Source organism: Genypterus blacodes, unplaced genomic scaffold, assembly GCF_046128005.1.
Source record: "Genypterus blacodes isolate CSIRO-AG114 ecotype Tasmania unplaced genomic scaffold, CSIRO-AGI_Gbla_v1 ptg000017l_1, whole genome shotgun sequence".
NCBI classification, from domain to species: domain Eukaryota; kingdom Metazoa; phylum Chordata; class Actinopteri; order Ophidiiformes; family Ophidiidae; genus Genypterus; species Genypterus blacodes.
Window position 1 is genome coordinate 26,490 of NW_027466831.1, and position 24,881 is coordinate 51,370.

Genomic DNA, 24,881 nt, shown 5'->3' on the forward strand with positions numbered 1-24,881 from the left:
TATAAGAACACATAAACGGTGTTCCAATAGTAGTTCATGTTGTCTATCTCTCACCTTTTGTGAGGTTGGAGGAGGCAGCAAGGCTTTATGGTGGGCAGGTTAGGGGGCAGTATGTCAGGTATCAAAGAAGTCAGTAAGATGTGTGACGCACGGAGAAGTAGTCGCTAGTAAAGCCAGCGAGGCAGCCGTGCAGGGGCAGTGGGGCAGTAGGTTGAGTGTAGGAGGGCGAAACGTGACAGGGATCAGACTGGCAGGATTAAAGAGCGCTGGCTGACCTCTGCTAATGCACAGCACAGGGCAGGGATGAAGAACGCAGGGGGAGTAAGCCCCAACAGCTGATCATAGGCACACTACAGTCACGCCCAATTATGTGTTAACATGCAAAAAGGCTGCGTAGCTATGGTGATGCTGGCTAATCTCATACACAAAGTGGCTCGTTCCCGTGATTTTTATCTTTTTGGATTACAATAAATGGAAGGGAGAGAGAGAGAGAGAGAGAGAGAAAGAAAGAGAGAGAGAGAGAGAGAGAGAGAGAGAGAGAAAGGACACAAACAGCACAGGAGAGGATTCAAACACCTAATAAGTGAATATTAGACTATTCTTAAATTACATCGTGAGAAAAATAGGAATTTTACTTGAAACTATAGAAGGGGAAAAAGAAGGACATGAGGAGAAATAACAGACAATAAACGACTGAATGGTACCTACAGACGATATCATCTTGTTTTTACGAGACAACTAGTTGAATGGTTTATGTCCGCTTTGATTGCAATCTTTTTTAACATGCTTCAGCTGTGCTCAGGCCTGGTCACACCATCTATGAGTTTGTATCTGACTTCCTGTTCAAACGGCCGCATGCAAATGTCAGTATGGGTGAACGTGAATATGGTGAGTGTGTATCTTCCACTCCGACACCGGATCAGTGGTCTGCAGTGAATCATTGGGAGGAAAAGCTGGGTGGTGTGTGTGTGTGTGTGTGTGTGTGTGTGTGTGTGTGTGTGTGTGTGTGTGTCTGTGTGTCTGTGTGTGACAACTGGAGCTGCCCGTGTCACTGGCTCAGCAGAATCAGACCTGCAGACTGATGTGTGTGCTGGTGAGCAAATATAAAAAACACCTGTGCAACAGAAAGCAGTGAGCACGAGGGTGAAAAAGAGACCTGTGTGTGTGTTTGTATGTGTATGCGTGTGTTTGGGTTTAATAGCGAAATTGGGGCATTCCCTTCAGCTGAGTAGGACAGAAGAGGAGCTGGCAGCAGAAGTAGGCTAAATAGTCGTCCCCTATCATCAAACAGCCTCTTGATAATTGGAGGGGGTGGGGGGCACAGGAATGTCCACATGACTACAACGTGAAAGCAACACTGATACACACAAGCAAACAAGTTGTTGTCCCACTGACCTCAAACCAAAGAACAAACTATAGTCTCACAGAGCACAGCAGAATTAGTCGTGGCAGATTTTCTCATCTTATTTCTAAGCTTTTTGTCCTATCTAACTTTTCATTTAGCTTAACCTTCTCCAAGAAGTATTCACAACTATGTCTCTCTCTCTCTCTCTCTCTCTCTCTCTCTCTCTCTCTCTCTCTCTCTCTCTAACACGCCCCGATCTCTCCCTTTCTCCTCAGCCCCGCAGGCCTGAGGTCAGCTTTAAAAAGTCTGCACATGACCGCTGAGGGCCCACTTCTCTGTCTGTGGGGACCGACGTGGTTCAGGCTCTGTCCACAGATGAACGATGGATTCCAATGGCAGTCACATGCTCCCTGCAGGGCTATAGATGAGGCCAGCTATTTTATGGACAACAAGTCAGACGTGGCATTGCTTTGTGTGGAGGCATGTGCAGCTTTCTGTGGCATTGTTCAGTGACCTGTGTTTGGGGAAACCTGTGCTTTTTGTAAACCTTTTCATTTTGGCTTTCACCTGTATTTGTAACTGTGTGTGTGTGTGTGTGTGTGTGTGTGTGTGTGTGTGTGTGTGTGTGTGTGTGTGTGTGTGTGTGTGTGTTTGCATTTTTTGTGGTGAGTGGAGTCATTTATTTAAAGGGATGGATAGAATGAAAAACATTTAGTTATTTATAACATATTAAAATGGTTTCAAAGCATTTCTCATATCCTCTTATTTCTCCGTTTTATCACCGATACATCAATGTCACATCATTGCTGGAGTTTGGATGACATTGTTTATTCAATTACATTGTTTTGTTAGTTTGATGACATCACACTAATTTAATTAAAGTAGCTTTAGATGAAACTGCAGCAAAGCTCCTGCACTATTGCAAGAACGACCAAAATGGCGATCGTTCATCTTGAAGCGATTGTGTTTGCCATGTGTTTGGAAACACAGGTGGTCTCTGACGAAGCCTCCACCATCACCTGCATGACTAACTTTTCTAGTAAAAAGACCTTTTACCTCAGGCATATCTAATGCCAACTCAGCAGCGGTTAGATACCTTGCTTAAGGGTGGGGAGGGAGTGGGACAGGCACTGTGATAAACATTCTTTTAACCTTAAACTTTTAACCACATCAAAATTAATGTTTTTCTCTCCCCGTGCCTTTGTGTGTGTGTGTGTGTGTGTGTGGTGGGGGAGTGGGGAGAGAGAAACATTAATTTTGATGTGGTTAAAAGTTAAGTTTAAGGTTTAAGGTTGTGTCAGTGTCTAGTGTGTATGTGTACACACACACACACACACTAGACACTGTGCACAGCTGGTATAGTGTCTAGTTAGTCACCTGTTGTCACCAGAGTGCTACAACAAGCTGATCAGACCGGCTGTCAACAGCCAGCAGGTCACCATTTACATCCAGGTGTCCTTAGCCCAGCTGATCAATGTGGCGGGGAAACACTCCTACCTTACCTGAAACCTAACCTTTGCCCAGGTTAAGTCCTCAGCCTTCATCTTAGGACATTGTGTGAATTTACAGCAGCTCAGGGAAAAAGTGGAGACATTCAGCTGGCTCTCTGGTTGGTTCAACTCATGGCATGTGGGAAAGCTACACTATGTCAGAACTGAGCCAAAATGTATATATACATGAACCAACATGCTGATGTATGACAGCGTGTCATACATCAGCAGTGTGTGTGTGTCACAATAAATTCCTCAAGGCTTTTAAGTGGAAAGCACAAGCAGCCAAGTGTGTTCCATCGGAATTTAGTGAGTTACTTATCTACCGTTACTGTCATGATTTAATATATATCGGCTATATAAATAAATGATATATTCAACAACGCACACACGTGCATACACACGTGCACACACAAATACACACGTCAGCTGCAACTTCTGCTACCACAGGCCCTCGTGTTGTGGAGACTGAAGCACACTTTTCAGACTTTGTGCCTCGGAGCTGATAATGTTCGTGGAGGTGCGCTGTGGTTGTTTTTTACGACCTTGTGTATGTGTGAAAATATTCAAGAGGGCGGGGGAGTGCGAGAAAAGAGAGAAACTACGTATGGAGAAAGATCGTAGTGTGCGGGGCCACTGTCTCCTATGAAACCAAAGCAAGGAAAACACCTCTACTGTCCACAGAGTTTGACCTTGTTTAACTGAGATGAGGCGGGTAAGGAGCAAATCAAAGGGCAAATACTCTACATCAACAAGAAAACAGGCAGACAGATGGATATAATTTGTAGTTTCTGCATAGTTTGAGACAGGCAATGTAAACAAATGCATTTTAGTGGTTGAGGGAGGCCGCTGCATTTTAAAATGGGATCGCATGCATGTAAATAAGGGTTTGCGGCACTCAACGTAGTAATTACAGAGAGACAAAGAAACAATGAGAAAAGAGCAAGCGAGAGAGGCCGTTCGCCAGAGGGGGTGAAATGTGTGTGTGTCTGTGTGTGTCTGTGTGTTGGTGAATGCATCAGTGGGGTGAGCAGGTTCAACAGGTTCCATATTGGTCGAGGGAGCTTGTCGGTGTTCAGGTGCTAGAATCCTATACCAGAGCCAGTGCTGACCATGGGTCTATATCAAGACCGGCTAGAGTTTCAGGCCCCAGGCGGCGATGGAGGATTATTCTGAGAGAGACGGGTTCTAGCCGGTCCTGAAATAACCGATCCAAACTTTGACTGTGACTTTTGCACATTGATGAAGAAGAGGAGAGAAGCAAGATGAGGGTGATGCACCTACTGCTCCCTGAACTTTCCTTCATGTCACAGAGTTAAAAGAGGTGCTCTGAAAGCCGAGAGGGCGTCAAGGGAGCCTTCTGGGAAGAAAGGGATAAGGGAGAGGAGAAAATGAAAATGTCAGCAGGCTGGATTCAACAGTGCCACGCATTCCTGATCCCTCTGCGCTCAGACAAACACAGGGACATTTGTAAATAAACCATCGGATCAGATGGAATCGACTAAGAATAGCTGATGTGACAAGAGTTGTCTGGTTTCTGTGAAAAACTGTGAAAATGATTATCAGAGCCGTGAAGTTTCCCCTGGGAGACTGGCAGTGTGCTCGACAGGTCATTCTAAGTATCTGGGGAGCTGCTATAAGTGAGCCTGGAGCTATGCAAAGTAACCGTAACTCTGGACCTTGTGTTAATTCATCAGCACAAAGCTGTCAAAGCTCAGCCAGCAGTTTCCAATTTCAGGCCCCTTTCACATGTGCGTGCGTGTATCTCTATTTGTACATGCTATGTGTGTGTGCGTGTAGGCTGTAGGTGTTCCAAAAGGTGTTTTCTGGAGTGTGTGTGGTGTGTGCATAAGGGAGAAGATAAGACATGTGATCGGCCTCTTACATAAGTCACGATAATGTGTCCATAGGCAGTGTTCCTCCTGGAGGTGATGGGATGACGTAAAACTCAGCTGTAAACTTTTCTATAGGTGGGAACTTAATGTACTGTACTGTATATAAGTCAAGGAATTTGTTACGTTTACAGTCACAGCTACAGTTACAGCCAGTGAAAACATATAGAGTTCGTGTTGCAGAGGATACAGATAAGGACAAAGTGTATGGTAATGTTTAGTGTCCTTATAAGTGGTCAGATCATGGTCAAATAATGTTTTGTGTGTAATGGGCAATTTTATATGTATTATATGTATTTGAGCATGTATGCCTTTGAAATTAAATCCAGTATATCAAGCAAAACAAGGTATAAAGTTATGGTGCTTCATTTGCAGTGGTAAGGCATACCTAATATAAAGAGGGTGTATGATAAATATATTATGATAACAGTGTTAAACAATTTAAATTATTGAGTCAAAGAAGCTCAAAATGTTAAACTCTGACATAAACAAAAGATTGCCGTTTCACCGCATTTTTCCTAATCGCAGTCTCTCAAAAAATGCTGTGTAGTTACTATTTTAGTTTCGGTTTGAGAGCGAGAGAGAGAGATGAAGTGTTTTTCCATGCGTGGAAATGGCGTTGATGGGCTTGGCCTCTCCATCCTATTTATACATTACATTACACAAGGTGGGTGCTGTACATGCATATGTCACTGACAATGTCTTGACAATTTCATGACACTTCCGTATTCAGTTTCTGTCATGAATTCTGTAGTTTCTTGGTCTCATTGAAGAATTAAGTGACGGCAGCGTATAGGTTCATAAATGTAGGATCTGGTTGTTCTGAGTTAATACGAAGAAACTTGACTTAAATGTGTGATTTGCAAAGACCACGAATGACCCCTAAGCATATGTGCACATGTGAAATGAGGTCACAGTTTAATGCCACTTATTCAGTGAAACTGGATCCGCAGATCTCCAAGTCCCACAGTAAATCACTGTCACTAAAACGCAGTCACAACCCAGTCGTCCTCTCATGTCTCTTATTCTATAACAACTTCCTGTTATTGTATGACTCACGTTGTTTGTGGCAAAGGATATTTATCCGCTACTCCAAGCAGGTTCTCCAGATAGTGTCAAACAACTGCTCCAACTGTTGATTAACGGGTCCGTTGTAAAAAAATAAATAATTAGGGTGCCCTGCCATCTAGTGGTCAACACATGCGCTGCATTTCTATTTTATCACCTGCAGGCTATGACCATTGATATTATTATATTGATATATCAATTATTATTATTATTATTATTATTATTATTATTATTATTATTATTTTATCACTATATTTTCCTTTTGCCTTTTTGATGAACAAAATCCATCTGATGCAATGACCCATGGCTTGAGCTGAGACAACAGTACAGATACTTTGAACTTTGGACGTGGTCAGTGAGTCAGCTCTCTGCGCAATAACTCCATTCTCTCCATGACTTTAGTGGAAACTTAAAATGATATCACTTTCAAAATGAATGTTTAATTCAGTTCTTAAATTTGTGAGTGTAAACTTCTCCCTTCTCAATAGAAAATGTATCACTGTTTCAGACCCGCTGATCAGCAGATGTCTAATGTAGATGTGATATGCGCTGTGTTGAAAATACAGCATTGGTATGTTATGTTCTCCTTTTATCTGTCATTCTGTCCCAATTGTTATTTTATTTTTGTAATTATTTTGAAACTTACATATATTCAGCCATAATAGAAAGCTTCATAAAAACACATGTGGTTTTGAGTCTTTTCAACAGGATACATTTGTAACATAAAGGCTTGAAATCAAGCAGTCACGTCTTCGTGTAAAGGTCAACGTGTCTAGTGTCTTCAATTCGCACCTCTGAACAAACACCAAGTACCTCACCAGTAAATCAGAAACAAACATCATGTCAAAATCCCCCAGTGTGAATGTGTTGTGTATTGAAATTTACAAGTTAAACTATTGATAATGGTATTGACCAGTATGAGCAGGAAACATTTGTATGAACCACATATAAGTGGTACATAGTCTGTACATGGCTTTACTTGGGCAACAACAACAACAACAACAACAACTTAAATCTTTATTAAAAGAGAGACAACCCAATAACGACAACATTTGAAACATTATTAAAACTAATCTCATTTGTGAATGATGTGCCACAGTAACACATTTTCCATAGATTTTAATTGTTTCGGGGGAACACTTCAAATACCACAAGTAGTGCTGGTATCACATTTTGAGAACCACTGGAATGTAAACCAACTGCCATGACTGAACTTGCTTCCTGAAATGTGGCAAAGAAGACCTAACAACCTTGTCATGAAGTGTCTCCCGTCTTTGGACTCGCTGGTTAAAGATTGACCTTCTGTCCTTGTCTTTTCCCATGACACAAGTAGAGGGTCATCGCACCATAACTTAAGTAAACAATAGGTTGACTCATCCTGTAAAGTGGGCTGTGGTGGACCCCCTGTGTCTATTGTATTGGTGACTAGTTCAGGGCCGTCTTGGAAGCCGCAGTTTCGTTTTAATACCCCTCTTTTGCCACGTGACGTTCGGTAGCGTACAATCCTTTATGAATTAACGTAGTTGTTTTGTCCTCGTTTCGTACAGTCCACAGTTTCCTGTTTCGCACTTCCTCTTTAGCACAGCGCCGTAAATCCCCGGCCGTGACGTCAGCAGTAGAACCTGCTCCGGCTGGGTGGCTGTCCGTCGGTAAGTGAACAGTTTGTCGAGGAGCTACCGAGTTTTCTCTCCATTGCCCGTCTTCGTGACGTGTTTTTGGACATTTTAACTACAGTTGTGAGTTTTTTACACGTTTTATCTTTGAAACTCTGTCTTATAGTTGATTTATGGAATGTTTTAGAAAACTTCCTGAAGTACTCTTTGAGGAACCGGTGGACGGCGGACACCCCGAGATGGATAAGCTAACCCATAGCTGATGTGTTAGCCGAAAAGCCCAGGTTAAGAATAGGATAAAGCTAGCATGCTAACAGCTAGCCAACTTGGTACGCTCTCAGATAAACGGGACTTTGTTGACCTGTAACATCAGAAGTGGCTCTCGTTAATCTTTGGACCTGTCAGCGAACAACTTGTCGGAGGCCAGCTAACCTAGGAGGCAACGCCGACGTGAGTTACAAAGAGAAAGCGGAGGAGTATTGTTGAGGTGCCCGGTGTTCATCTCTCCCCCAGCCCGGTCTCAGTATGCTGTCCAACGCACAGAACCAGCCGCTGTTTCCAAACCCGCCGGTCCAGCAGAACCCTGTCGCACAACCTCCGGGCCAGTTTCTGCCCTTCCACGCCAAAGCCAGTTTGCAGATTAAAAAGAATGCCATAACAGACGACTATAAAGTGACCAGCCAGGTGCTGGGACTGGGCATCAATGGAAAAGTGTTGGAAATCTTCCAGAGGAAGACTGGGGACAAGTATGCGCTGAAGGTAAGCTATGATTGACAGTGAAATAAATGTGAAATAACCAGAAATGTTGTGCAGGACAACGGTGTTGACTTTGTTGGAATTTAACTTCTACTTTTTATTTTTACTTTCAATCAAATTTCAAGTGCAGTGCTGCAAAACAAATCAGTTCACCGCCCTTAATAAGAAATAAAGTCACAGCCTTATTGTGACATATTCTTAATTGTGATTCTTTCCCTCATGGAGACTTAAGATGTTTTATGGCAAGATATGACTACAAGGTGGTCCACTCACATTTGAATTGATTCCCCCCCACCAGGACCATGGCTTCCCATTTTAGTCTTGGCATCAGTTTGATGTTTGGCAATCAGTTATACTTACTATGTGCACAATATCTGATTAAAACAGAGACTGATAAGGGATTTATTTAGATGTCCGTTTTTGAATTGACACACAGGGTATCTAACATTGAGACATTTAACTCCTTGTCACTCAACACGCCACTATTCACTCAGTTATGATCTATTACTCCACTTTTGCGGTATGGCAGTGTTATCCTAAAGACTCGCTGCTTGTATTGACACTGCCTCTCAATTAATATAAGCATTTTTACACTATTATTGTTTTTTTTTTTTAAATACTGGTGACTGTGTAGAATCAGTTAAGTAAATCTGTCTGGAGCCATGGCTGGTTGTAGTATTGGCCCTGAACATCATACAGCGGTACTTGCTTCTGTAACCTGTTAGGCCTCTTTTGCACCTTGTGTCAACATGCATCTGATTATCTGGATGCTGTCAACATGATGAGTGGATCACACTGGGCGGGCCATGACTAATTCCACCTGTCAGACCAAATGCAGATGTGGTAGCATGATCAGATCTCACTCACAACTAGTCAGGTGTAAATGCAATCTGTACAGCTGTTACACTTTTGTTTAATAAAATCCACCCATACACACAAACAAATCTCTCAATAATACATGAATCTTCCTGCAAGTATTCCGGTAATGTAACCATGTTCAAATTGTCTGGCATTCTGTCTCTGGCCTGCATTCACACACTGTTATCCCCTAATTTGCAGCCAAATTTATGGACAGAAAGCTTCCCTCTGGAATTTTACATTCACATTCTCTAAAGAGTTTCGTGGATCTGTCACGAAGCAGACAAATGTGTGGGAGATTAACCGATGTCGCACCATGAGGTGATGCATAAATCAGTGTTTTCCCTAGAATTGTCTTTCCTGGAACGGTGGTTGGACCTGGACAGGCATAACGCATGAAGCACGTGGGGAGGAAGCTATTGAAGTCTTTATGCTGAAATATAATTTGTGTAACCCATTCACATACATAGATATAGGAAACTCTTTTCAACCCAATGCAGTCTTCTATAACAACACCTCTATGGCCACAATTATTATGTTTTTGTTGTACAGGTATTTGAAATATACTGGCCACTGAGAGCATATTGAGTGAGAGTGCGCAGGTACAGACAATCACTGCTGGCATTTGTGAGTTTCAGCTCAGGTGTCGCAGCTCATTTCTTCATGCAAGATAACACACGCACACACACACACACAGATCCTCACATACATTCCTGCAGCTGAGGGGTAATTACGTCTCATACCACTGTAGGACTTTGTGTATCTTTTGATGTCTCAGCTGACTGAACTAATGAACCGATGTCCCACCTGTTCCTTTTCCAGCTAGATCAGCCTCTTGCCATTAATTGTATTATAATATGATATCACCTAACAAAACCTTGGCCTGTATCCTGAGGCAAGTTTTGTGTAGCTGGAGCTGAATCATTTACAACACTGTCTGGTGTTTGTGCGTGAGCGCGCGTCAGAGACTAGCCTCTCACAATCGTCTCATGTTTGTGAGTTGAGCGGTCTGAAGTGCACTGCCTTGGCAAAAGGTGTGTATCACCTTGCAGGGATCACGCAGCTATAATGACGTTCACACACTCAACTCATATTGTCAAGTATATCAGAAATGGTTTAAGCAAAGTGCTTTGTTTTCAGTTTAGACAACAATTGGTTGTGAATGTTGTTTTATTGATGAAGAATACAGTATAAATAAGAACATCTGACCGGATTGCCACCAACACCTTTAGAGAAGTTCATCTGGAATGAGTGATGGGTTTGAAATGAGTCATGGAAGAATTTTCCACCTGATATTTGAGTTGCAGTTCAGTAAGCTCACCTGAAAATGAAGGCTTAGTTAAGAGTAACTTACTCTTGCCAGGGTTTTTGCTGTCTTTCCTTTGGCTGACCCGTGCTCTGTTAAATAGTTGGAAGTGTAATGTTGGCAGGCGTGGAACATGGTGCGGGGTTAGATGATGCCTCTCTGAGCCAGCAGGATAATGCAGCAAATGTGCCAACACTCATTTTCATTCAGGTCCTCCTATAGGACACACAAGGATGGGTTGTGTAGACAAATACCAGTTCACCTGTGTTCTTACTTTATGCCTGGATTTTAGGCGGAACTCTCAGTATACCTAAAGTGTACTTTGCCTTTTGTAATACAAGCAACCATAATATATGAAATTGTGTATATCAATCAAGCAAAAAACAAAAATCAACATTAGAATAAAATTGACATCACTCACGGGACAAACAGCTACTGAAAGTGTTTCCAAATAACTGCAGCTACATTTAAACAGTTGTCTTCATGAATTTTCCTGAAATGTGGCGGATAAAAAAGACAAAAAACTAAAAATGAGTTCCATTTAATGGTCTTCAGATATACTTAGTCTCTCTGAACTTACCCAGTGTCAGGATGTTTGATTTCGGTTGCTCAGAGGAACAGCCAAACCCATGTCCCAGTCATGACATGGTGATGGGGAAGAAGGTAGGAAGGGGGGGAGAGAGAGGAAGGAAGAGGCGCTCTGCGTTATAACTCCACTCACAGTCTCTGAGTACATTGTGTCATGCACTTTCATAAGGGTTGCATCGCTTAAGACATACAGTTCTTTCACGTCCGGAGTACACTAATAAAAAAACTCTCCGGGCTGTTGGTGCTTTCTGTACAAACTGGCACTTTAGAGCGACCAGCTGACCCTGGTATTTCGGTTACTTCCCTTCATGTTGGGGAAGTGTATTTAGAAGGATGTGGCATTGCGGTTGTGACGGTGCTCTCCTAGTTTGCTACCCGATTTCCAAGCAACTCAATCACGCTGACACAGAACACAGTTTTATGAATGTCCATTAGGGATTTTCCATATCTTTATTGTGAATTATAACACCATAGGAGGTAAAGAGGAAGAGTCCAAACAAGCTGAAACATTCATGCGCCTACAGATGAGTTTCCTTTCTGAAGACCACACAAGTGAAACTATCGCTAAGAGTTGAAGCAGGCCACCAGTGAGAACTTCACACACATGTGATCAGATCAGAGAGGCTGTGTAGCACCGGAGGGAAGGAAATCATAGCCACAGATGTCACAGATCAGAACTTCAGCCAGCGACAGTGACCTCATTTGTGTTGTAGTTGAACATGTTTGTGATCTTGCTCTGCCCCACGATTACATTTATTGACACTCCGTCATGACTACTTTACTCTGAAACAGGTCCATTTAATATTCAAACTATCAGAAGTTTGTAAGAAAATATATTCGACTCATTCTTCTTGCAGCCATTTTAGTCTTTCTTTTCTGTTAATGTCTTGTGATTTGCTCATAATAAGGAAGTGTTTGAATAGCTGAAGCATCTTATCAGTGAAGGGAAGTGAATGTTTTCTGCTCTTGGTTTCATGCAGCCGGTCTGATATGTTGCTCCCCTCTGACCATCAGACAACATGACACAAAGGGCTAATATTCGTCCGTGGGTTGTTGGTGGGTTTCATTTTTCAATTGATTAATGAAATATGAAGGGAAACGGAAGTGTCTTCACTATAACACGTTGGTGGACTTTCCCCGGTCTGAACCACAAACTCACACAGCACCTCCCCCCCCCCTCTTTCCTTGTCCTTTGAAAGGAGCAGATAACGAGAGTCTGTCTTGTATTTCTGTAGCGCGCCCTCAGGTATCATCTGTTTCACTGGGGGCAGAGGGGGATTCATTCTGTGAATCATGAGGTGTCGAAAGGGAGGAGTGGGTGAAGCCAGCTTGAAAATATGCTAAATATGCGCGATCTGGCTTATTTACCAGCACAGTGATCAGTGCTGTATCTCTATCCCTCTTTATCTTCCACGACCATCTTCTCTTCCCTCCTATCGCCTTGAACACACCAACGCTACTCTCTCCGTCTCCCTCTTTGATTGAACGGTCCACGCATGTCACCCTGCCCGTGTCAGGAAGTGAAACAGCTGTTTGTTACCATCATTACTTCTCTTGCTTCCTCCGTCTGTCTGGCACATGAGGAGTGGGGGAGGCGATAGGTCACCTGCGGGTTTAACACCTACTAACCTGCAAGTTTGTCGTCTGCTTTTTGTGAGAACCCACGGTTGGCCTCTTTCATTGGCTCTAAACAAAGCTGTAATCCTCCTCACAAATCTTCAATGTATGAAAAGATGGGACACATAGGAGTGCAGTGTCACGTTGGCGCTGCACTTCCTTCAGTGTGTACACATGGGGACAGGTTTACTAAGCATTTTGACGGGCTTTTACGGACGGTAAGGAGAAAAATACCGTCTGTCCATGTTTGCTAACATAACGCGACGGGGGCTAGTGCTTGTAAAATGAGAGAAAGGCCAGATCCGTTCATGCATATGCATTTTAGGCGAGCTGATGTGACGCCGCAGAAGAATGAGGGGGGGGGGGGGGAGAGAATGGAAATGTATGGATTGCTTTGGCTGATTTATCGTAGCTGGTCACTGTTGGTCACCGGCAATGGTAATTGCGTCTCTGATTTACCGTTTTAGGAGGAAGTATTTCTATTTTTTTCAGTTTTCCATTTTCACTAGTAGTCTTTTGAACGGTTTTTGAGGAGGAAATTCAGAAAAAGGTCATCCCTTTTTAAATAATGACTGTCTACTTAGCAAAGACACTCTGAGCCAGTTGGAGTCCATGTTTGTTTGGCATCAGCTACCATGGCAGCACCCGTGGAATCAAATGGAATAAAAAGTAAACCTGAAATGAGGACTTTAAACTAACTTAATGATATAGATGTAATAAGCATTATACAAGAGAGATTGTAAGGAAATGGAATTCACATCTAATTTTGCGTGACCTGAACACATTCATGAAGAGACGCCAGTATAACGGCAGTGCATTCAATTTAACATTTTGTTTGGGCTAATTTACAAAATCATTCTCCCGCCGCTAAATCAAAAACGTGCGGTGTGGCACAAATTTGCATCCTTGACCGCAATTTGCATCGTTCTTCTAAATCTGACCCTTAGTTTGCAAATACTACAAAATCCAAATCAAACATTTGGGCCCGATTGACTCAAACCTATTGAGTTTTGGGTTAATGCCACACACACACACACACACACACACACACACACACACACACACACACACACACACACACACACAGAGCTGATGGTCTTGTGAGTCTCTAGCAGATGTCTTTAATCATATCACGTCCCACTGACACCCAAACATGTTTGCTGCGTTCTGCTTACTTACTCTGTTGTTGTTTAACCTCTTCACCCCCAGGTTAAGAGGCTTTTCTGATTGAGCCAAGCTTAACCCGCCACCCTCCGTAATCTGTAGCATCCACAGTGTTTTTACTGCCCCATCACCCTCAGATTTTCTGTTGGGTTTTTTTTTTGCCCTATTTTCTGCTTCCTTACCGTGGACACCAGCCTGTCCCTTGGTCCCATGTGGCAGGTGGAGGATGGGTGTTCCTTCAGCCCCCCTCCGTGTTGCTCCGGAGCTTTTGTGCGGGCTAGTGGAAGAGCATTGTATTCCCATCTGCCCCTCTCCTCTCCCTCCTCTTCCTCCTCCTCCACCACCACCTTCACTGTTTAGCCTCAAAGGACCAACAGCAGATGGGGGGCAGTGCAGTCCTACGAGAACCAGTTTGGGTGTGAATGTGAAAGCGCATGTGTCAAGAAGCCAGTGTCAAGTCTTTGTTTGAGGCCTGCCATACAGTTGAGGCCGTCTTTTGTCTATCAATAATTTAACTTTGCATTATTCATAGCCAAACCAATCATTATGTTTTGAAATAAATTCTATATGTTGCTTTAATATGGATGTGTTGCTGCCTATTTAGAATTGCAATATTTGAAATAAAGGTTTCACAGCACAGTTATTGGTCTTTATATTCTGAAGGTCCCTGTATGCTTCAGTTGTTCTCACCCCTCCAACATGAACGACTCACACTCGGGACCATATAGCTATGATTTAGAAGTGTACTTGAGGTTTTAGATTTACATTGAGACCTGTAAGGTTTCCCTCTCATCCTGGTTATGGCCCCGCTGGGAACGTCACTGAAGAGTTACTGTGCAGAACCGTTATTGACATTATGTAAAAGCCAGTACATAAACAAACAGGGTTATGCCACAGGGATCTACTGTCCAGCTATTTGTATTTCTTAGTATTCTAATATGCAGAACGTTTGTTGTTTTTAAGTGTGTTTTAATGTCTTGTTTTTCTCTCTGATGTCTGCTGTGCTGGCCTTTTGCCACACACTCATCGGAACAGTTGTGTTTTACTATGAAGTGCTTTATTTGAGCTTATTCACTACTCAAATCTCAGTCAAATTGGCGAGTACTCCGTATACATGAGACATTAACTGGACAGGTGGCTTTCACTTGATGGGTGGCTTGTGGTGCATTTAGAGACGTGTGTGTACAACCTCTAACTGCACCGACACATTTTCCCTTTGGCCATGCCTTTGAGCCAAGATGGGCTGGGCTGGTCTTTGGACTGGTTTCAGCTTGGTTGGGATTGGTTTCAGGCATATCGCAGGTTAAAGTGCCCTGGTTGAACCGGGTTGGGCTGAGTGAAAGAAAGTTATGTGACTTCAGATGGAGGAGCCAAAGCTGGCACAGTATCTTCCTCTGTCAGGGCAGACGGCAGATTGGGTTCTCTTGTCGTCTCTCCCACCTCTCGTTGCCAACTGGAGCGAGGCCGATTGTTGTGTCTGCAGGCAGTGCTGGAATGTAATATACACACACACACAACTAGATGGACAGACGGTGGCTCATTGTGAAGCTGCCAGGATGAATTCTTTCCTTCCTTCCTTCTTTCTTGAATCGTCAATGGTTTTCTGATGTTTGACTTGAATGTCAGGACTTCGTGGGATATATTTAAACATGTAAATAATAAGCTAAGGTGCTGAGGAAGATTTTTAGTTGTTGCTATAGCACAATTTAATAGTTTAAGCTATATTAATAAGGCATAAAACACTACGAGGGTCCTGTTGCCTATCATCCTTTTAATTGATTAGAAATTGGGTGTGCAACTGATAGCAAGAGTTTAATTAAGATTTCAATGAGTGTCCTTAAGTTGTGATTATAGGGGATATGAGCTGTATCACAATACATCATCAACCCAATCCTAATTGAAAATACATTTAAGCAACCGATAGCATGCAATTTACAATAGGACACAATGCGACAGGATAGGATTCAATGCAATGTACTCGTTCATATTGGCACAGACTGCACTGCAAAGAGTTCCATTTGAATTCTAATGCACTCACACTTTAACTGTCACTGACACAAAAATAGGGATCTGAGGATCGTCACACTGTGGCCTAACTTGTGACTCAATGGGTGTGACAACTTAACGGATGTGTTTGAAATTTGAGATGTTTCTTGAGGAATATCTACTCATGTGGACGAACTGACTTACTGAACTTTACCACAAGCTTTTTGAATCTGCATTAGCTGCATTATGAAGTTGTATGTGAATCGGCAAATTATGTGTTTTTTAAGTTCTAGCCATCAATTGAGGCACTGCTTCTGTAGGGTGAACCTAAAGCGGCTTGGCCTATATTTACTCTTACATACAGGCAGAGCTCACGGGGCTATATTTGAAATGTTTCACTGCTTTAATACAGTCAGGTAGTCTTCATGCCGTTTGCTGTTATTTTATCCAGATTTTGCATCTTCGATCCTGTTAAGGAATTCACATGAACTCCTCCTCACCAATGAGGCTGGGTTCATGCGGGGATGGATGACAGAAGAGCACCCGGTACTTAAGTCTTAATATAATATTTCCTATCTGTGAGGACTATTTACTATGTTGGAAATTACACACATCACATGCACAACGTATATCGATACAAAACAGCAATTCAGTATTGCATACAGAGGCATTTTCATCCATTCTTATACCATAAGGCTAAAGTTGCTAGAGTTCCTCTGCTGAACTACTCCTGAGTGGAATGACGAAGCTCTCACTGCTTCCATGACCACTGATTACTGACCACCTTGTGTGACTTCCAGGTAGAGGAAGGCAAGCAAAACTTCAGCCAACAACGAGTTAATAAAGTAGTAGCAAAAAGTAAGTGAAGGAATGCCTTATTGCACCAAGTCATTGTTCTGTCTAATGCTGTTTCTGAACAGTGCAGTAACAGAGTGTTACATGAAGATGGTGCTACATTCACACACACACACGGCTGAACGGGGGAGCCCGCAGTGTGTTTTCAATGTCAGCTGATGGCAGCACTGCACTTCTACTTGGTTTCACTCCTCATTTGAATTCTAGTGTTTTTTTTAACTGACTTCAAAAAGTTCACATTTGTATCAATAACCTGGAGAAACCTTCCAGAATCTCTTGAACAGTTAATGTTTACAATCCATGGTATTGAACATGCCCTCTGTCCATCTGTCTAGATGCTGCAGGATTGTGCCAAGGCCCGCAGGGAAGTGGAACTCCACTGGAGGGCATCACCGTGTTCCAACATTGTGCGAATCATCGATGTCTTCGAAAACCTTTACCAGGGCAAGAAGTGTCTGCTTATTGTCATGGAGTGGTAAGTACATGCTCTGCTCTCAAATACAAATGTCCATCATGTCCGCTTCATGAATGGGAATGAACACTTATGAGAAACACAGCATCTTAATACAATGCAGTCTTTTATCACCAGCATTGTGTTCTTTGTACTCACAGCATTCATACCAAAGGTAAAGATGAAATGGAATGTGTAAGGGTACAATGAACAAGAAAGGCATCTTACATCTGTGTGTAGAGGTACTGAAAATAAAAAATGGGCTGTATAAATGTCGATATCACCTTAAAAAAAGCTTCAGAGCGCTTGGTTAGTTACTGGGCACACTCATGAACGTTCGTTCCATTTTAACATAATGTTGTAGTTTTGCGAAATGTGTATTTATTAAAATACAGTGAGCACTGGTTGAAGTATTGTTGGTTATCACAGTTACGGCAGCAGCTACGTCTCACCTGCCTATGACTAAGTCGAAGACGCGAACATCCTCTCCGTCCTCTGTCGTTGTAAGCACTTTTTCAGCCGGGGTTAGTTATTGTAAATGTGTTATGTGTGACCTTTAGTAGAAAATGACCCATTTCTCCTAAATGAGTTTTAGTTTTGTTTCCGCAGCATTACATGTTCACGTGCAATGCATTAAACCGCGGAACCCCAAATAACTGCTACACGTGCACTGATTGTTGTGGTTGATACTGAGGTAGTGGACCCACACTACCTGCCCACATTCACACATTCGAATGCTACAAGCTGATGACTAATTTCCATGATGAAGTGAACTCGGTTAGAGAGACCAAAAAGTTCTCAGCAAAAAAAAATTGTTTCCTATAATATAGGGCCAGGAGACTTGAAGATGTAGCAGCCTTCAAGTCTTTACACATTAGAGGTGTGTGTGTGTGTGTGTGTGTGTGTGTGTGTGTGTGTGTGTGTGTGTGTGTGTGTGTGTGTGTGTGTGTGTGTGTGTGTGTGTGTGTGTGTGTGTGTGTGTGTGTGTGTGTGTGTGTGTGTGTGTGTGTGTGTGTGTGTGTGTGTGTGTGTGTGTGTGTGTGTGTGTGTGTGTGTGTGTGTACGTACGCACCTCCATTCTCCAGTTGATTTATCCAGCAGCAACAGATGGGAGCACACTGCACACTTTGCTCGATTTTTGAGTCGGCCAACTGGACACGGTGGGGGCTCGCTGTTTGGGGTGGAATGTCATCGGATGTGACCGTGGTCGAGACTTCGAGACTCTGTGCGGAGGCTGAAAGTTGAGACTGGCTATGTGTTTAGCCAATTGGAGCTCAAGCAAAAGACATGCAGAGGAACAGGAAAGGGGAAAAAGTCAATCTGATTTCAAACAAGATGTGTGATATCTTTGGGTCTTTGCTCTGCTCCCACAGTGTGTCTGAGGGCTTCCATTATATCATATTGCATATTAAAATTCACAGTAATGAAGGATATAATCAGTGCTTAAGTCAACATGTCATCACTTTGAAAGCATGCCCATCATTTGGCTCATTCTTCTTCAAGGGAACCCTCTTAACTCTTGTGAGATGTTATGCATTTGTTGTCTCCTAGATTGTGCCAAACTTAATAATAGTCTGTCTGTAGTTGAATGCAAAATACTTCTGTAAGCTTTTTGCAGGAATATCTTTGTTTTCTCAGCCCTGGATACAGATGCTATAAAGAGAGCTGAGCAGTGTTTGCCTCAGGATAACAATTACATTTTAACAGTCTACTTTGCGCTGTGTGCGGCTCAGAACTCTATAGTGCCAGCTGCATAAAACACTGAAATAACCAGCTCATAAATTATTGCACATGTAGCAAAAGTCAAAGGGAATTATAAGTCTGCTTTTCCTGTGATGGTGTGAGATTTGCATCCTTTCACTTACCAAACTCATCACGCTAAGAACTCGGCTCCAGAGTCGCCGAGGGGGCAGCGCCTCATCTCTAACTTCAACCGCATAGAGCAGTCAGAACCTCGCCTGTGAAATAGTCAGTGCTGGTTTCTGGGCTGACTCAGGTTTCTTATTCTGCATTTTATTTGGTTGTACAACCACAGATTGTGCTAAAGTCAGTTTGTCGGTATGCAAAATGAGTGCACATAATTGACTTTGGGATTTTCAAAGTGTGCTGTGGTTAATCATTGCACATACATACCTGATGATATGGTCTATGGTGTCATGCACCTTTAGTCACTCTTACACATTTGCATTGATGATTGTACCTGAAACTTCAGTCATACCGAGCAAAAAGATTAAATGAAACTTGGCATCAAGATACTCGGTTAGAATGTTCTCATGCTTGAATTCAGGCAAGGTTACACCTAACTGATGTCGACCAGTAGTTGCATATTGTGCAGTAAAATTGCACAAAGTTAAATGACGTGAAATGATTATTTTTCCCTCTTCCACTGCGGAGGAAAAACTGCTTCCTGTGTCCCCGATCGTCTCAAGCCTTTTAAAAACATGCTTTATGTTGACGTAACTTTGAATAACACATGAATCAGAAACGTACCAACTTGTTTGTGGCTTTGTTTTCCAGCATGGATGGTGGGGAGCTCTTCAGTCGAATCCAGGACAGAGGGGACCAGGCCTTCACAGAAAGAGGTAACAAGCTTGTACTTTCTGAGACATTTGACCTATTTACACAGAACACACTGACAATTCACTTTGGATCCACCACATCATACAACCCCACCGTTTCTTTCTCTTAAATATTTGCACGTAACACAAAGGCATCAAGTATGCGGACCAGCATATGAGTATATAGTGGCCAGCAAAGTGATGTCCTCAATCTGATTTCAAATGGATTCTTCTGTCTCCCGTTTCAGAGGCGTCTGACATCATGAAAAACATTGGCGAAGCGATCCAGTTCTTACATGCGATCAACATTGCACACAGAGATGTCAAGGTTTGTGTTATGAGTGGTTTCTGAATGATGAGTGAACTTTGTGTTGAGTAAGTGATAAAATCATTTGTCTACTTTAAAGTCATCTGCTGATCATCATATCAGTGTTTACCAGCTGCCTACTCATCCTCTGCTTACGTTTTTATGCTGGCTTCCTGACACCTGTGTGCAGCCGGAAAATCTACTGTACTCCACCAAAAAGCCAAACGCACTGCTCAAGCTCACCGACTTCGGCTTTGCCAAGGAGACCACCTCACACAATTCCTTAGCTACTCCCTGTTACACACCCTACTACGTCGGTAAGTGTGCACAAATGCACATATTCTTAACATGAAGTCCCCGCTTGTTGACTTGCCTTCATTTCTCTTTTTCCACTTCATTCCTTTTTGCAGCTCCAGAGGTTCTGGGCCCAGAGAAATATGACAAGTCATGTGACATGTGGTCATTAGGTGTCATAATGTATATCCTGTAAGTTAGTGTAACATTTTACTCCATCTATCTGATCCCTTCATCTGCATGTATCTACTAATTGGAATCCACTTCTTCCCCAGGCTGTGTGGCTACCCTCCTTTTTATTCCAACCACGGTCTGCCCATTTCTCCTGGGATGAAGAGGAGGATTCGTAAGGGCGAATATGAGTTTCCCAACCCTGAATGGTGTGATGTGTCAGAGGAAGGTAAGAATGTGTCTGCAGGTTTACTTGAATCTTTGCAATTTCAGTCTATTTCATTTATTAACTATGAACATGTGTTTATTTGTAGCTAAGCAACTGATCAGGACGCTCCTTAAGACTGAGCCGACCCAGAGAATGACCATCACAGAGTTCATGAACCATCCGTGGATCAATGTGAGTACATTTCCTCACGTTCTTACCGTTCATGCAGCTTATTTGTTATGGTTATCATGTCTACAAAAAGTGAAATTTATATACGTTTATTTCCCTCAAGCAGTCAATGGAGGTTCCCCAGACCCCTCTCCACACCAGCCGAGTTCTGATGGAGGAGAAGCACGCTTGGGAGGATGTCAAGGTTAGAAGTCCGGCTCTCCTTTGAGTCACACCGAGAGAATTCTGTCTCCAATGAAATGTCTTTGATCTTTGAATAAAATGTGTGGTTCCATATGTGATCTGTGCATGTTTGATTTTGCATGGAAAAAGTCCGATCTGACAGTCTTGTCTACACGTAAAGACCCTCAGTGATGGAAACGTACATCACACTGAATTACGGCCCATTTTACACCACAATTTGTGAGGTCCTATTGTCGTACTTCAACAAGTAGCTGTCACTGCTCGGCCCCCGCCTTAAACATTTAGGAGGATCAGGCTATCATTGCTAGTCTGATCCCCTCTGCACACACACCCCAATTAATGGAGAAGTGCAAAGTGCAATGAGGAGGAGGGGATCCCTTTCACGACTTGTTGCCTGTAGGTCCAAGCTGGAGGTTCTGCTTTTATGAGGGAGCCTGGGTTGTGGTGATTTATTGTGCTTTAAAATGAAGTACAATGAAGTATTTACTTACTTAATGCTCAGCCACTTCTTACATTTGACGCATAACATCTGGGCAAGTGGAAAGCTGGTACGCACTCCAAAAGGCAAACATTTTTTTAGTATAAATGTAAAGCACAAACACAGATCACAAAAAGGGAAAAAAAGAACAATGTATTGAAATTGTTATTACACAACCACACACTTTCGTAAGTGTCTTTGAAAACACTTTCCTCAGCAGTCTGTTGTGGTCACAGCAGTCAGTCTAATCAGCTCTCTCTTCTTTCTTTTTTTCATTCCTCAGGAGGAAATGACCAGTGCCTTGGCAGCGATTAGGGTCGACTACGAGCAAATTAAAATCAAGACCATTGAGGACTCAACCAATCCACTGCTAACAAAAAGGAGGAAGAAAGCCAGTAACCAGTAACCCTGGTGGGACGCACACTCTGCTACACACTGAACGATGCAAGCATGCATGCACATGAAACACAGGTTGTAAAAAGGAAGCAATAATTTGTCGGCGAGAGTCGCTTTGCATGGATTATCTCAGTGTTTTTATTTTTCATGGTTCTAATATTTTCTAGTAGTGTTGGTTATTTTTTTATTATGCTACCATTTTAACAGACCCACTACTCTGCTATTGCAGAAAGGATGTTAATGTGTGTTTATATACCAGTCAAGAGATTATTGAATACAGAAAAGGGGAGAAGATAGAATGATTTTTAAACCTCTCTTCTCTCCTTTCCCAAATATCAGGTTGTACTTGGAGGAGCTTGAATGTTGGCATAGATCATGAAGTCATTAGCGTTAAGCAGTAGCTATTTTCTACCCCGCAGTCCCGCAGCCCTGTTCTAGCCCTCGTTCCAATCCTGTGAATGTTAAATGGCTAAAGCCCCAAAAATGGAAGCAAGGCAAAGATGTTTTTTTTTATTTCCTGCAGCAAAGCAGATGTAATTTTGAACTGACTAGTAGAATGTAAGGACTCTGTACCTGACCTTTGGTAATAGCTGGAATTAGTCATCTATGTCAGAGATGTAGCCTGAGAACGTCAGGTTTGTCACTCATGAATGTCGAACTGAGGCCTATGCACACACACGCACACACACACACACAAGGGACATGTGCCATTCTCCGAGAGCACTTCACCTCTCTCCCACTTCACTTGTTTCAGGTACACAGTTTCACAACGCGGCAGCAGGTGACGTTTCAGACGTAAAGCTGGCTGCTTGTTTTTCTTCTATAAAGGAGAGCAGGACCTGACTGATACTGTATCTTTACAAAGTGACGAACATTGTAGCGTTTGGCCTTATTGAGTGTTTCTGTGACGTAAAGCAGCAGATGGCTCTTAGCTCCGATCACAAGGTTTCTGTTGTTGCCACATTACGTGTCAGGTTAATGCTATGCAGATGTGTTTTGTCAGCTTGAAGTTCTGTCAGTTTGTCAAAGTTCTGATTTCTGTTTGCAGATGTGTTGGAGAAGTGTGTAGCAATACGATGTGTAGATATATAAAGCAGCAGTATCTACCAGGGAACATCGTCCTGATTGAACATAGTTCTACAAACTCATCTTGACCAACGCAAGTTTTTTTTCTTGTTTGTTTTTGTTTTTTGTAAAAACAGCGCCTCCACTCTTTTTGGAGGGTGAATGGGAAGTAGAGAGGGAGTACTTTCCTCTGCTCCTCATACCGGAGCAGAATCATGGCACCAGCAAGCTCTCGTCACTCTCTCTCACACACACACAGGCACACAGGTTTAATTAGTTTGTCTACAATGTTCTGTTGACACCGTGACACGACGGAGCCCTTCCCACCTCACCGGGGAAATGATTGTGTTAGTTTCATATTATTTGATATCTGATTTGTGTCGGTGAGTTTTTGTTCTCTTCACTTTGTAAAATCACATCCACATTACCTGTTTGGTTTCTTGTTTCTTTCCTCCCAACACTTTTTGTAGCGTAAGCACACGTGTGTCTGTGTTTTTCTTGTGATGACGTCTGTTGAAATCCACCTGTTGTACTTTTATCTGCTTAAACTTTGGATTAAATAACACATAAAACACAACCTGCTCTCCTATCTCCTCTTTAACATGTTGACACTTCTCACCTCAGTATTATTCAACATAGGCTGTTAGTACATGAGTGTTAGAAAATGATATGTTTCAATTGTTAAAGAAACGCTCTATTTTCTCAACAGCTGATGCTCGGTTTTCCCACTTTTTGTGAATTGCTAAACGCGTGTGTCAACACACTCGTGCATTCAGCTCTCGGGTCATCTGTGAATACGGAATTAGTGGCTTTGACATTTGAACACAATGTCAACTTGTGACAATCTATCATTCCTGCAAGCATGTGAGTGACTGGAATATATGTATTTGCGTGTTAAAATTGAGTCAGCGCAGACATTTGCCAATATCGGGGTGTTTTCGGCCGCTTCCCGCCAGTGCAGAGGTTTGTTTCTCTTCAGGTGAAAGACGGTGGCTGGCACAGAGCATCCAGCTTTGAGTGTGATGAAACCTACAGTCATATCTCTGCCATGCTCGTCTGCTCGTCTGTGTCTGGTATGCGAGAAAGAGGGCAAAGTTGGGGTTTGAGGGGAGTTCCTCACATACTCGTCCAGCAGGCAGTACACCATCTGGAACCTCAACTCCTTCCCACGCAGGATTCTGCAGTAGTGCTGGTACTCATAAGTCATAGGAAGTAAGTACCATCAGAGGAACCCAGATAGCTGTGAAAAGCTGTGAAATTAACTCAAGATACAAAACGTACCAAATTTATCCTGTAAGGAATTTATGTCGCCACTGCACCACTTTGAGTGACTAAGAAAGAGGTTAAATGTGGTGGATGGAGACTTTGATGCTTATCAGCTGAGCTGATGACACAACATGGGGTTCTTTGAAGTGTCATGCCAAGAAGTCATAGGTCTCTCACAAAAAAACATGTCACACACACACATTCACACACCCTCTCGGAAGTGACTGTACCCGAGTTTGAAAGCTATAGCTTGGTGTGAATTATGGTGCAATTTCTTGGTATCATAAGTAGCTGACCGCTGTCTGATTTTTCATTTTACATTCATATCACGAATCACAATTGTTCCAAATGTCTTTGTTCTCACTGTTGGGCACGAGTAGGTATATGTTGTGGTTTGTGGTCACTTCAAGGCTTTGTACTTTGCCAACTCCAGGTTTGTAGCAACACGTTTAAGATACTTAATGAAACACTTATTTTGTTATCCCTTCCCTATATTCTAAGTGTGCTGCAGGGAAACTGACATATAAACAGAAAAACATACTCTATTTACAGTATTTTCTGTGTTTGGGGTTTTGACTAAACTCATGGGCATTTTTCTGGTATTTTTACAGTTGCAGCAAATGAACAGTTGCCTTCATTCACTACCACTGATACGGGTTGGTCAACCTCAATACTCTGAGGTTTAATGTCTGCAAACAAGTAAATAAGATAAATGAGGTACAATCAGCCACAAAGTCTGTACTTTAGTTAGAGGTTGAACCTTTATGGTCGCATCTA

At 42.5% G+C, this 24,881-nt stretch overlaps 1 protein-coding gene across 4 annotated transcripts; it reads left to right on the forward strand.

Moving 5' to 3' along the window:
• The first annotated feature begins 7,236 nt into the window (after window positions 1-7,236).
• Window positions 7,237-23,415, forward strand: mapkapk2a (MAPK activated protein kinase 2a). 4 transcript variants are annotated; one of them, XM_076141056.1, is made up of 11 exons: window positions 7,237-7,531; window positions 7,922-8,167; window positions 16,874-17,013; window positions 19,507-19,571; window positions 19,796-19,875; window positions 20,045-20,171; window positions 20,265-20,340; window positions 20,424-20,548; window positions 20,634-20,719; window positions 20,820-20,900; window positions 21,661-23,415. In XM_076141056.1, the coding sequence occupies exons 2-11, from the start codon at window positions 7,934-7,936 to the stop codon at window positions 21,781-21,783; spliced, it is 1,137 nt and encodes a 378-aa protein (XP_075997171.1). In that variant the 5' UTR covers window positions 7,237-7,531; window positions 7,922-7,933; the 3' UTR covers window positions 21,784-23,415. The 4 variants fall into 4 exon arrangements, with proteins under 4 accessions (XP_075997171.1, XP_075997172.1, XP_075997170.1 ...); XM_076141057.1 differs by having other exon boundaries at window positions 7,237-7,444; XM_076141055.1 differs by having other exon boundaries at window positions 7,239-7,444; window positions 7,596-8,167.
• Window positions 23,416-24,881: the final 1,466 nt, after the last annotated feature.